The sequence below is a fragment of the Aythya marila genome (assembly GCF_965140915.1).
Source record: "Aythya marila genome assembly, chromosome: 8".
NCBI lineage: Eukaryota > Metazoa > Chordata > Aves > Anseriformes > Anatidae > Aythya > Aythya marila.
This window is the reverse complement of record NC_139049.1, coordinates 7,268,475-7,282,476: the sequence shown is the minus strand read 5'-3', so window position 1 is coordinate 7,282,476 and position 14,002 is coordinate 7,268,475. Positions and strand designations below refer to the sequence as shown.

Here is a 14,002-nt window from a genome sequence, read left to right as displayed (position 1 = left end):
ACTACGCTGGCTCTTCAGCCACGACCCAAGTCAGAGGCGTGTGTGCCTGGGCAGCCCCAGCTGTGCCACACGATGCAGAAGGGTGCTGGCACTGAGACTGGGGTTCCTTCATCCCCGCAGTAAATCAAACCCTATCACAACGTGATTCGAAGCACTCCTAAAGAAATAAGCCTTTCAGCTGATGTCAATAGGATTTCTAGTCTCTTTCCCATTCCTCCGCATCCTTGTGTCTCCAGAGAATATAATCAAGCACAGGAGACAGTAACAATCAGGGCTTTGAGACTGCGTAGCATCAGGCACAGCCTTGAGGAGTCATGTTTGCTGACATTAAGTTGACTACAGCTTTATGGTCATTTTACACATGACAGCATGTCAACTGTGTAAACCTCTCTGGAACAGGAGATTGCCTATGACTAGCTGCTGTGAAATTGAAATGATTTATCTGAGTCTACATGGTCTGAAAATCATGGCTATTGTTTGCTAGTCATTGCAGTTTCTCAAGCTTGTTTTCTAATTCAGTATAATTCTGTAGTGAAGACGAGGCATTAATGAGGTTCATGGCATAGGTTCATGAACCCTCTCCCCCCCACACACACACCTCATCAGTGCCTTCCATCAGATTTAACAGGCTTCCCCTTGGAAGCAACCAGATCGTATTATATTTTCCTAACCTCAGAAATATTTATTTCAAGGGAAATCTGTGCCATTGTGGAGGGAATTATTACTCAAGGTCACTTTGGGTAACAGAAGTGAGCCCTGAGTGACCTGATTTCCATCAACTTCTGCTGGATTAAGGTACTATTTAGTGTAGCAGTGGTGAAGTTTGAGCCACTGGGTTCCTGTGCTTTTGGAGTAACTGAATAGATAATGATGGGCATGCTACAGTGCACCTTGAACCAAGGCAATGTTACACATAATGATTACTCCTGCTCTCACTTTTCAGCCTTAAAAAAGCTACGTAAAGCTTGTGATGTATTTAAACAATAGGACGATACTTGAAGTATGGCTTTTGAACATGATTGTGTACAAGTCAGTTATATATTGCTTTAAATTAGGATTAAACAGCTGAGAGTGTTTTGACTTCTTCTTTCTGACCAAAAGTGACAGTTCCTATATATTCCATAATCTGGCTGCTCCGTGTGTCACAAGGAGAACAGAAATGCTTTATTTTTTTATTTTTGTGGAGTTCTATTTCATATGACTTGAAGTACACTAAAGATTGGGATAAACAGACTTTATGCAACAACACATCTAGTACAGAACATATTATATGAGAAAAAGAAAGGAAGACTCCCACTGAAAAGCTGCTGGTGTCAAATAATCATTTATTCTGCAGTTATTGACTTGCCCCTGTTCAAATGACAGGGGCTTAACTACCACCAGGAAAAAACAATATTCCAACAAATGCTTGTGAAACTCTGTATAATTCTTGTCGCATCAAAAACCTTTCTGGAACTGTGCACTTTTGGCTTTAGTGTTCTTTCTCTCACAAATACAGAAACAATAAAGGAGGAAATATCTATGGTTATCAAGAAAGAAGCCAACTTCTTACAAACGTCTTTCCCCAGCACATAGCTGATCTTAAGCTGCTTGTCGGAAGTTTGGGTGGACTTCAGGGTTGATGTCGTATATCATGTTCAAAAGCTTTTTCATCATGGTCTCCTTGTTCTTGTGGTAGCTGCTGGTGAGTTTTTGGATGGTTTCCTTTGTTTGCTCTTCTATTTTAGCAGAGAGGTCACCTTGGGAGCCCATTACCTGAAAAGCAGAAGCCCTCTAAGCAAAAAAAGGCATTGTATATGACCGTGTTTATTGTACTTCTCTTTATCATCTAGCATAAACACAATGCAAACATGTCACAGTGTTTTCTAACAGTAAGGGTGTGATCTAGGTTGAACTGTACACATAGAAACAGGATTCGAGGGAACTCTTTCATATGCTCATTAGCAATGGGTATCTCCCCATGAAATGCAAGTTTCCTAGCTCGCTGTGGGAACAACATTGTACATGTTTTGTCTTTTATACCATTCATTTTAATTTGTTTTCTATTTTAATGACTAGTCAACTAAGTTTTAGCACTAGTGTGCTTCATTTGGCCTCACTGAGAATAAATGTGAGCACCGCTAAGGAGCAAAACATGGGAAAGCCTTCCTGAAAATGCATAATTAGAGTTTCAGAGTATTTGAAGAGTCTTCAGCAGCTACTGATGTATAACCCTCAACAGGCCTCAGACAAGGTCTTTTAATGTTACATTTTCTTATCTGGCAAAATACCAGACAGCTTCTGGCACAGTTAGTATCAGGACATTCGCTTAGAATTTAATTGACTCTAGACTTGCTGAACATTTTAGCAAGGTTATGTTGTAAACAGATGCACACGTTCCAAATCCGTGGCTTTGTTCCTTCCTCCCCCACTGCTCCAACATCCCTTGCATTCTTCCCTTGTGGAAAAGTCCTTCAGATAGCAAGAGAGAAATTTGTTTTCAGCCAGAGAATTCCATGGAGGAGAGCAGAAGACGTTTCTGCACACAAAGTAAGAAAGGAATAAATAACATATCCTTCTTATTCCTGCCACAGTTTTCTGGCATGGACTAGCAGCTGAACTAACCTGTGGGGGTAGTGGGGTACCTAGAGGCTGACCACAAACAAAGGGAGGGGTCGTTAGCTTTATTTTCCATGTGATTTCAGCCCAACTTAGTCCTTGAGAGAAGGAAAAGCAGCTGAACGAAGATCTCCTTTTGCACAAATCACCTTTGCAATTATCTGTACCTGGCAACGTAGTATGAAGTTTGTCTGCACTCCAGATGTAAAACAATTTATGATTTGGAAGATATACAGGATGTAGACACAATAGTAAACACTGGGAAAAGAAGATTGTTTTCTGTAGTAACTATTTTTAGCTGGCATTTTATTTTAGCTTTTAGACAAGTTGTAAGGGCCTCATGTGGGAAGGATTGTACAGCTTAAACTGGATTTATGAAGTTGATTTTTTTTCCACAGGGCAAAATAACTTTCTAAAGATCCCAGATGGTTGCGTGTTATCCAGCTACTAAATACTTTCGCAAAACCTCAGGGAGACCATTCTAATCTGAAGAAGAGCCTCTGTAGACTGGGAACTTGCTCTCCTGGACCGTGCTAATATCGTAATCTGAGATCAATTCTTACTCTCTTTCCTTCCTTCCTTCCTTCCTTCCTTCCTTCCTTCCTTCCTTCCTTCCTTCCTTCCTTCCTTCCTTCCTTCCTTCCTTCCTTCCTTCCTTCCTTCCTTCCTTTCTCCTTTTTTTCTGCTTCTGATTTTGAAGATCTTTTTCTTGTCAGCATGCAGGCAACGTTCTGCTTAGTCTGTGATTTCTGCTGACCTTGAAGGCCTGTCCCTTATCTTGCCTATACTGGTCTGATGTTAGTGTCATTCCAAAGTTGGCAAAACATTACACGTTACACAAAACACAAATTCAGAGCCAGGGTTCACATCTCCAGAGTTCAGTGACCTCAGACCCCAAATACAAACACTATGAGCACTATCAAAATCAGCTTGAGCTCTGGGCTTAAATTTTATATGTTAAAAAAAATATCTTTCTAGTTGTCTCTAACCTCAAATTAATCATTGTTTTTGTTGCCATTGTTTGTTCCGGACTGAAGTGGAACTTCTTGTGGTATGAGAGAAGTTACCCCAGCAAGGATATGGCAACACAGAAGGATGAGAAGGAACATGTGTTTGTGCCTGGACACCTGAACCAGCAAAGTGAAGTGGGTATCAGACCTCACTGGCATAGCTGGAACACCTGCCTGCCTTCCAGGCACAGGTAAATAACGATGACGTTAGTCTGGGGTAGATAAATGTGCGATGTAATGGGGTCAGGGAACATGAGGGAGGACTGCAGTGATGGGTACAGATAGCCACATGCTGCCATTTGAGGAGCAGTGTGTGCTCTGGCCTGCTTGTGTAACGCGCTCAGTTGACAAACAGTGGCCTTTCCTTGCAGCTTTGTTTGGGATGAAAAAATTCAATTCACACCAAAGAAAGGCTTTTTTCTATTCTGCTATTCCAGACCTAAAGCGAGAAGTTCGTTTTGACTGAAAAGGTGAATAAATTGTAGGCGTATTTTTACTTTATTTTAGTATCAGTAAAAATCTGATATTGTATGTTTGAAACAACACCACCTGGCCTGGCAGTGTGATGGTGTGTCTGGTGGCTGACAGTGTTTGTTGGAGACTGCGTACGTATATCCTTAAGGCTTATGATCTCTGCTGGAGAATGTCTTATGTGAAGTGTGACTGAAATAGCAGGTTTATAAAGCAGTTTTCATTTGGCCTCCTTGGCTTTTTTTTTTTTTTTTTTGGCAGTAAAAACAAAACAACACAAGAACAAAAATGTAAGAGGGAGGTCACCAAGTAAAAGAGAACGGTTTTTGAATCTTTATGAAAATACTAGGGAAGACAGCAAGATGGCATAAATGTATAAAATGAACTGCAATTCAGATAGGAAAATATTATCCAGACCACTTTTACTATGAAGATAGGAAAAACCCCAAGGCTTGGATGATTTCAGTTCACCAGAGGTGCAGTGTTGTATGCAGACAAAAAGCTAAAGTGGAACAGAAATAGAAAGAAGGATTTTAAATCGTCACTATTACCGAAACACCCACCTTATTTCAACCTCCAGTTTGAGGGCAGAATCAAGATCTGTCTGGAATTGAAGGAAAACCTTGAAGGCATTTTACTTGAGGGAGTTAACGTCTTCAAAAGGGCAAGTGTGAACCAAATATAGAATCTAGACAATTTTAGTGTTAAAATCTACAGTACCAGGTACAAATGCATTCCACGCCAGTGAAGAAGTCCAAATGAAGCATCTGCACGTCACAGGAGATGCCTGTGTGACAGCTGGGTTCAATCAGTGTGGTCAGGTTAGGTTGTGGAAAGTGTCCAGGTAATGCTGTTTGAAGCAATTTGTTCTACTGGTGAGCATACTGACAAAAAAAGCCCATGCACGTTTCTTACTTACATTTGTTTGCTTATTCCTAAACTCCTTCTCCCTCTGCAGCCGGTAGTGGTCTATCTCAGCAATGGCTTCTTCTTTGGCCTGCTTCAGCCTCTTTCCCTTTCCTAATGGAGAGGAAAAACAAGGATTTACTTCGCAGGTGTCACTTCATCTCAAGAGGTGAATTGCTCAACATCAGAGGTATTTCTACCTGGTGCAGAAGTTTCCTGGATGAAGCTGTGAGCAAAGTGAACAGTGCTGCTATCTGCCTGGGATTGTCAGAGGGGTGAAGTGAGCTTGTAGGGCACTTTGTGCCTGAGAGCCCATCTCACCAGCACACATCTTCTGAGCCCAGCTCCCTGGGCATCAACATGAAAAGCGTGTTGGTTTGCTAACAACACAAGTCTTTTTGCAACTATGCATTTTCTCATAACAGAAATGATTTTTTTTTTTTTTTATCACAGCTTTGTGTTTAAATAAATATCTATCTTTCCTTCATCAGCAATAGTAGCAGCCAGATAACAGATTTTAGTTGTCAGTGATTGGAAAAGACGTTATTCTGTAAGTTTTTCTGTATTGATTGGCTGCCAGGATCCCTTCATCCCGCACCAACTGGATGCTGTTTAGAGCTGGCAGATTTCCAGCATGCTGTGAGGTACATCTTAACCACTACCAAACTGAGTTGCAACCTTCAGGCTCTGTCCTCGTCTCCCCCACCCTTTTTCCCTAACATCTGCTAAACGCAGAGGTGAATGATTAAGAGAAAAAGGAAGCTGATGGTATTATTTCTACTAATGTGTAGAAAGTATGAAAGTGACTTTATATATATATATAATTTTATTTTTAAAAAGGATGGTGATCTTGCATCCTTATAGAAGTGGCATTTTAGGCTGTAGTGGAAACTAAACTCTTCTTTCTGGAAAGGGTTGTTTTTGCCAACTTCATTTTGTGCACTGGTAATAGTTACTTTAGGTAAAATCCTAAGGGTATGTAAAATTAAACCCATGTAAATCATTGCAGAGCCAGGCCCAGGTACATCCTGGATCTCACAGGGATGTTATGCAAAGGATAAAAGCAGGATTGATGGGCATGCTATACTGAAGTTCTTACATGAAGCAAGCACTGAACATGCCGTGACCACCCCACGGAGATGCACCTGTCTGCCTGCTTTACAGAAACTCAGTAAGGGACGTGGATCTTCCCAGGGCTATGCTTTTTTTGTGAGGAAAAAGTCACTAGCTGTAAAACCCTTGCGTTGGATGTTGGTATGGATGTTGTATTTGAGGCTGCTGGGCTGATGCTGATTTGTGTTGTTGGTCTCTTTCCTCTGTACAACCTGAACTTTGGGAGCAAGAGAGGATGTGCCTGCTCCCTCACCAGGGGAAAGGGCTCCAGGGGCTAAAAAAGCTATTGCTTAGTTGTGTAAATTAGGACATCACCAGAATGAGAGCACAAAGACTGCACAACTGAAAAAGGCACCTCAATTTGGTGCATGAAGCACCCTGATATTTATCTGTTTATTTATTTATTGGAACCACTTACTTGATGTCACTGAGCAACATGAATACTTTCAGAAAGTTGTACCTTTTCTGAAATCCTAAACAGTATTCTCCAACTAAGCTAGGGAGAGGAGCATTACTACTTCTGATTTGGTTTTCCATGCTGCTGTATCAGATGGGCTACAGCTGTACTGGGCTTCTGAAGCCTTATCAGGTGTGACATGGGGTATTCCTCTTCCCCTGGGCAGGGCACAACAGCAAAGCCCAATCTGCGAGGAAGACGCTTGCTGGTGATATCTCTGTGATTCAACAAAATCCCAGGTAAAATTCCTGATCCTGTAGTAAATTACACGTGCAGCTGGTGGCCCCTTCTAAAGCTATTATTTGCAGATCAGCTGAGGGATGCCTGAAACAGGGATTTCCATTTGAAGTGTTGGTTCCTGGACCGTTGGCTTTTGTGGGTGTACTGACTGTGAGACCTGAGGAGAGGTGAGAGGTGGTCGTGTGACGGCATTTTACAGCAAGGAGGAGTACGGTGGGGAGCTCAACAGATTTACTGACAGTTCACCAGTGGGGAGTGTTCTTTTGTGTAGTTTATTGCTTGTCTCAGAGTGCTCCTGCCACCAAGGCAATCTAATTTGTACAGGGGGCAGTGATGCAGGTTGAAACCTAGCACACACCTTCCCAAAGTTTGTATTTGTTTGATGAAAGCTGATTCCCTCAGCTTCTGTCTCTTGCTGTATGAAGTCTTGGAACCAGTATGCGTGAACTGACTGATACGTGTAATAGCCTGACATCAGTCTGGACACCGAAGTTCAAAACTAGGTTTAGGTTCATTTTTTGAAGTTGTTCTTGTTCTCATCTCCAAATTTAGAGCGGACCGGCCTTTTATAGAGTTTTCCTTGAGAGAAGGAGCCGGGAGGAGATTCTCTGGAGCTGTAATTGGAGGGAGTGACTACAAAGAAGCTCTGCCAACTTCACCAGCTGAAGAACTGGGTCTCTATAGCAAATTACATTATTTCAAAATCAGTGGGATTTTAATTTCAAATTCCATCTGGGGGTCCATCTGTAGTAAATATGTTGCATATTTGGCCACAGGATAGATAAATAAATCCATTTTAAATGCACACAATAGAAAGGGATTAGCTGTAAAACAAGAGTTCATCTGCCTCTCACAAAGCAGCTAGTGAACAAAAAGTATGTATACACATACGTGGCACATCTTGACAGTGCACTGGAGTAAGCACAATACATAGGGTGTCACTGTAGGGTGGCAGCCATTTCTTTTTTTCCACGGTGCCTTTAGGATTGGCACAGCAGGAACCTGCTGCTTCCTATTTAATTAAGTGGAAAAGCTGTGAGTAAATTACTGCTAGTTCAACAACGTTGTGGACAGAATCAGCAACTGCCAACATATGCGATCGTGCATATGCTGCACCTGATTAAGTTAAGCAGAAACTAGAGCTTAACCTGCTGTTTCACTAGAGGCAAACCAAAATTAATTAATCAGTCTGTTATTAACCACTTGTCTGCTACCTTAGTTGTGCAATAAAAAAAACAGGGATTGCCTTTTCAAAGTCTTACTGATCTCCTGGACAGGACTCTCTGTATCAAAGAGCTGAGCTGAAATTAAAGCTTATGTCCTTACAGGTAGCAGAGCACTGAAATTCAGCCAAGATCATACAAAAAGAGGGCTAGAAATACAGGAGGGTGGGCAAACCAATGTGACCCTGAGAGATTTACTCCAGGACTAAAAAGAAGAGGTGTGGAAAACTCCAAATTTGAGGAGACTTTTGCCCCAAAGGCCAGGTTTACTATTGCCTGCTTGTCTTTTCTTCATGTGCTTGAATATTAGGAGCAGCAAAGCAGCTGAGCTGCCCAAGTTTCCTGCCCAGGGGTCTGGTAGCTGAGCAGGAGGGAAGGGGACAGTCAGGAGCTTCTAGAATCACATCAAATTGGCCTAATCTTAATCATTTTACTCTCTGGAGCAAGTCAGCCCTGTACTAGATATTGTCTTATCTAACTTGTGGGAAAGCATTACTAGCCTGGAGAAAGGTAATATTCTTTGTAGGTATTGCTCTGATGTTAATGAACTAGCTCAGGTTAAGTTCAAAATGCTCAGTTTTGTTACTATTATTTTAAGGTCTCGCAAGAGAATATTTCTGAAAATTTTGCATTCTAATTTGCTTAAACACGAAGTTATCTTACATTCCTAGAACAGAGTTGCTAAAATTGGCTTGCTGTTTTCAAACAGAACATCTAGGTTTCTAGCTAAATTTCTGCACAGAAATAATGTCATATGCATAAGTTGCCAAAATTTAATGACATTTTCTTTAAATAGGACCATTTCTGTTGTTTTTAAGAGTGCTACGTTGCTAAATGGGATTTAGGAATGCTCATTTTGGGCAGACGTTTGCAATATTAATGAAAATACAATAGAAACAGCTGATCAGTGGATGTATAGCTTTTTTGGCTAGACAACGTATGTCTTGGATGCTATCCAAGTGAGTGTGATGGATGTAATTGATGCAATTTTATTTTATTTTTTTAATATCTTATTTTGCTTAATAGTTGTTTTTTAACCTGACTTCCTGAAAGTTTTCATCTGAGCTTTCACTTTTATTAGAAACTAGAAATTCAAGCCAAAATATAAAAAAAAAAAATCTATAGGAAACCAAGTTTTGCTAAACCCAGTGTTCACGTTACATTTGTTTCCCTTGTTTTGCCCAGAAGGATTTTCAGGAATCGACATCTTGGCTCTGATAATGTGAAGCTATTTCTGGGATCCAAATTATGCTTAAAGAAAAAATGACAGACAAAGCAGTGCAGCGTACAAAAGGACAGAGAACTGCAGGCTCTTTTCATGTTTGATCAATTTGGTAGCTTCAGCCCTGCGTAAGTGCATTTACCAACAAGCTATTAATAAATGGTCAGGTGTAAATGACATCAGCCCGTGATACGATAAAGAATATTGCAAGGCCAGATAAAGGGCATTGAGCAAGAGGTGTGAAAAGGCATGCACAGAAGAGCTGTAGCACCACGCTTCCGCTTCACTTTATGAAGATAAATAGAATTCTGGTGTCGATTTTCCAGTTGTGCAAAGTGGGTTTTGCATTGCAGCAGCTGCGTGTGTCAGTAAGGGGGCCCATGATGTGTTTATATACAGCATTAGGCGTGTCCGTGCTATCTTTTGATCTGGTGATGTGCATATCAGCTGTAAACACTGACGGTCTTGCATAAGGATAGTTTTGGTAATCACATTTCCTTGAAAATGCCTTTTCCTGGTTGTGTCCCACGAATGACCTGCTGTTCTTCCTTCTCACGTTACAAGGTAAATAGAAAAACCTGACGCACTGGGACGGTGCCGCTGCTCGAGGGCTGTTTGCAGTGACAGCAGAGGTCATGCTTACAGCTCGGCGGGGCAGGTTCAGCGCTTTCACCTGCAGCCCTGAGCCGTGTGTGCCCAGCCCTGAGCAGGGGCTGCTGATCTGAACTGGTACGGGGTGGGTCTGGGCTGCTGTTTGCTGAGCGAAGCAGCATCGCCTCGCCTCGTGCCTCCACACTGTGTGTGCTGGTTCACCTGTGATGGTGGATAGCCGTGCGTTGCCTTTTATTTTAGATTCTGTACTCTGTCTGAAACAAACGAGGCAATACCTTACGTTGACTCAACTGCAGAATCACTCCGGGGAAGAAGCTGCTGAAATTATGCTGGCCACAACAGACTTTGACCCTAAGAACTCGTTTAGTCCCTGTCCCAAGTTATTTAAGCCATGCTGGTTTAGTTAGGTCTGTCAGGTGGCATGAAGCTGTGAAACAATGAAATGAAGGGAAAGGAAAACTGCTGGTACACTGGAACAGTCTGATGTGTGAGAGCAGAGGCAAGGAATAGAGAAGAAAATCATACTGATGAAATAGTTTTACTGTTTTCTACCGATGACAGACTTTTTAATAGTTGGTTTTCTGGAGCTACTGAGTAAGTTCTACCTCAGCACTGCAATGCTGGTAGGCGCAGGCAGTGGCTCAATTCAGGCTGCTGGCTTGGGCTGGGAGATGGGTCACCTGCAGGAAGCCCTGCGCCTCTCACACGTGCTGTGCGTGGGGCCGAGGTGGGGACAGGAGTGTGCTCGCCAGCAGAGCAGAGTAAGTGCAGCTGGAGCTCGTGCCCAGATGCAGCAAGATGCTCTTATTAGCAGTCATCATTTGTGTTATTACGATAATTTGCATTTGGGGGTTTCTTAATTTATTAAACTTTTAAACCTTTTTTAAACCGTCTGTTTCAGAAAAAGCTGACGTGACATTTTTTGGATTTGAAAAATCAAATAAGGTGAGCAGCATCAAGCTGTCATAGCTAAAGGCCTGATTCTGCAGTCCCTGTTCAGACCTAGCGCCCATTCCCTCCATGAGGCTGTGCCTTCCCAGATCATGGGCTTTCTTGCTTCTTGCTCTGGAGAACCATTAATTTCCTCTGCCCTACATAAGAAGAGAGGCAACATCCCATTGAGAGCATCTCAGCTGGCTGCATAAAGGCTGAATCGCTCCCTAATAATTCCTTGCTCTCAAGCTAGGAGCAGCGCCCCCAGACACCCTCTTTTTGTGAGTCTTCTGTGTTATGAAGATGGAAAAATGTTCTTCCTCTGCTTTTGCATGGCTACAAGGTGCAGGCAGTGGCTGGATGCTTAGGAAAGGGGTGTTGCTTTTCTGCTTATTTTCTGCGTGCTGCTGTACAAATTAACATGATACACAAATAGTGAGCACACAGCAATGCTAGAAGAGATGCACAAACTAGGCAAATAGTTTTTCTTTAGTTTCTATTTCTGTCTTAAAAACAAAATCCTTCATCATAGTCTCTTGCAGCACGTGATATCTTCATGCGTTTTAGTTGAGTTTGGAGGATGATGTTGTTTCCTGCTGCTGGTTTCTAAATCAAGATCTCTCCATGAAACAGTGTTAACATTTCATGGCTAATGCAGGCCAGTGACTTGTGTGGTCGGTATCTACACTCAGGAGACATTATGGTGACTATTTTGTATTAAGTCAATGAGAGAGAAATGCAGAAAATGAAGGAAATATATAACAGGAAGACTGCTAGATGAATTGTTTCTTTTATTTAGATCATTAGCAGATTCAGCTACATTTTTTCCCATTTTATTGGGATGTTAATTTCCTTTCCTTATTTGTTGTTACTACTATTTGCTTAGATTTGACTAGAATAAAAAAGGTTGAATTTGTTATTCTTGGGTATCTACACATACTTTAGACTGGGCATTAGACATTCAGCAAAAAAGATGTTTGTTTTAAAATCACCATTTGATCACTCAGTGATTGCTTGTTGCTTGTAATAAGACTTACAGCAATGACCACGGTACTGACATTTCTTAGGATTGTACTGTGGCTTTTACTATTATTATTACTCTGAAGTCTCCATTTGTTTCCATGTATTTCTTTTTGAAGCCCAGCTGAGATTAAAAGGCAAGTTACTGGTTTTCATAAGTAAAGAGGAACACTGAAAATATTATGTAAAGAGAAATACAGAGTTTGGAGTCTGGTTCTCCAGAGCTGGCAGCCAGAGGTGTGCAGGTTTCTCGTTTAAATGCCTGAAGAAGGATGTAATGACATTATTGGCATTGAGAAAAAGCAGTAATAAATCTAGCTGACAGGACGAACATAACAAAGAAAACCTTGTTCAGTGTGAAGAGGCACGTGCATGCACGCACACACAAGCACACGTGTGCACACGATTTGGAGCAAGCCGTGCACCAAAGGCTGGGATAAATGCCTGACTGCCGTCAAGGCACTGCACTGATGCGAGTGGGAGGAAAGTGGCACAGAAAAAGAATAGGAGCAGCCCATCTGTGCTGCGTACAGATGAAATAATGCCGGTTTTCCATGAGCCACTGTATTTCTGAAGAGCTTACAGTAGAAAAAGACAGTAAAAACAGGCCAGATGCTTACTTTTTTTGGCTTCCTCCAGCTTGTCCTTGGCACGTTTTTCTGCCTGCAGAAGCTGCTGGATTCCCTGAGACTGGCTGGTCATGCTGGTTGCTGGGGCTGGTGCCCTTCTGCGGGGACTGGAGCTTGGAGGGAGCTTTATACAGCTGCCAAACCCTTCCCTGTGTTTTCGGTCTGTCGGTTATTACAACAGCCTTCCAGATTGCACCAAACCAGCCTGCTCTGTCCGGATTGCTGCTGGGCACAAAGGGCTGCTGGTGGAACCAGAGAAATGCAGTGGCTGGGCTCACAGGGACGCTCCCTCCTCCCCAGGGTCACCGAAGCGTCCCATGAACACATTGGGGAAGAGGAGAATAACGCTCCAAGTGGCTTGTAGTTTTACTGGGATTTTTAAAAATCTTCTAATGCTGAAGCAGAAAGTGGTTAACCTTGTGAGAGGCGCTGGGGAAACAAATCATTTTGTTTCTTGAAACTTGCTTTTAATAAAACTTCCCGTAGCATGAGGAATCAGACTCGGGCAGTCCGTGAATTGTTTTGATTGAACACACCGAACTGGTTGTAGGCTTTTGTTTGGTGTTACTTGAAGGTATTTTTTTTTTTTTTTTTTTATCAGGGACTACAGTTGAAATAAGCGTGTGGTGGAAGAGGTGTGCTCCAAGCTGTAATCTCCCACGAGGCAGCTGAGTGTGGTGAGTGGTAGCCGTGGGAGTCAGCTCTAAGACCCAGGCTCCGGGATGGTGCAGCTCTTGGTCTAGGGCTTCCTCTCAAGCCCTGCTAATGTGTGCAGCGGTCACACAAGTGTGTGCGTGGCTGTAGGTGCACATCCTGTTCCCTAGGGTGGGCACGTGTCTTGCGTGCTACTGCGAAGGAGCAGCACGATCATAGCTTGAATCCTGAAAAATAAAATAAATCTCACTGACAAAGGTACTTTGGGCATTATACAGGAGGGGAACATGTCAAAAATTGGGATGAGAATAGATCAAGCAAGCTGTGATGTCCTGTTTGCTTGCTGCAGGGCTCTTACCTGCCCCTTGTGAGGAAACGCGTGTTGCTGGTACGAAGGCTTTTCTTCTCCTAGTGGCTGCGGGCTTGAGGGAGAATGGGGGCAGAAACCTCTTGCCCTAATGCTGCCTTCAGCTGCATGCAGAATAAGAGTAAGTGCTAGGGCTTTGAGAAGTTTGTTTGTTTTCTGATCTGTGATATTGTGGAGTCAAATTCCAGCCAGGCTCAGTCTCGGCAAGATGCTCCCTTCTTACAGCGTGTTACTTGCTGGGCTTCTTCCTTCATCCAGAAACCGCGAGATGCCTCCCCCTGCCTAGCACTGACATCAGGGATCAGCTCTAGCTGCAAGAGAGCAGACATGGCACTATTTTTAGCGGGTTTTAAGGCATAGCTTTCAAGTTTATTTTATTTAGAAATAGAAAAGGAAGTGCTGATGAGTTGCACAGAAAAAGGGCAAGCTGCAGGGTTGGGAAGCCTGGTGTGCTGCTGGGGCTGAGCTCCAAGCCTGCTGGCCGGCAGAGAAAAGCAGAAGTAGAAAACGAAAGTAAAAAGAGAAAAAAAAGCAAAGATATTTGGTT

General features: G+C 42.6%; 1 protein-coding gene across 1 annotated transcript; it reads right to left on the bottom strand.

Annotated features, from left to right (window-relative positions):
* Positions 1-1,228: 1,228 nt before the first annotated feature.
* On the bottom strand, positions 1,229-12,578 carry ATP6V1G3 (ATPase H+ transporting V1 subunit G3). The gene is made up of 3 exons (XM_082765490.1): positions 12,426-12,578; positions 4,999-5,099; positions 1,229-1,755 (listed from the first exon to the last, which is right to left on the bottom strand). Exons 1-3 carry the CDS (start codon positions 12,505-12,507, stop codon positions 1,582-1,584), a joined length of 357 nt encoding a protein of 118 aa, XP_082621616.1. The 5' UTR covers positions 12,508-12,578; the 3' UTR covers positions 1,229-1,581.
* Positions 12,579-14,002: the final 1,424 nt, after the last annotated feature.

Bases quoted from the DNA above. Each gene is read 5' to 3' on its own strand.
- ATP6V1G3 (XM_082765490.1), bottom strand. From the start codon at position 12,507: ATGACCAGCCAGTCTCAGGGAATCCAGCAGCTTCTGCAGGCAGAAAAA. The intron at 5,100-12,425 runs GTAAGCATCTGG...CCTCTCCATTAG, and splicing joins GCTGGAGGAAGCCAAAAAAA to GAAAGGGAAAGAGGCTGAAG. The intron at 1,756-4,998 runs GTAAGTAAGAAA...TCTGCTTTTCAG, and splicing joins TTAGGAATAAGCAAACAAAT to GTAATGGGCTCCCAAGGTGA.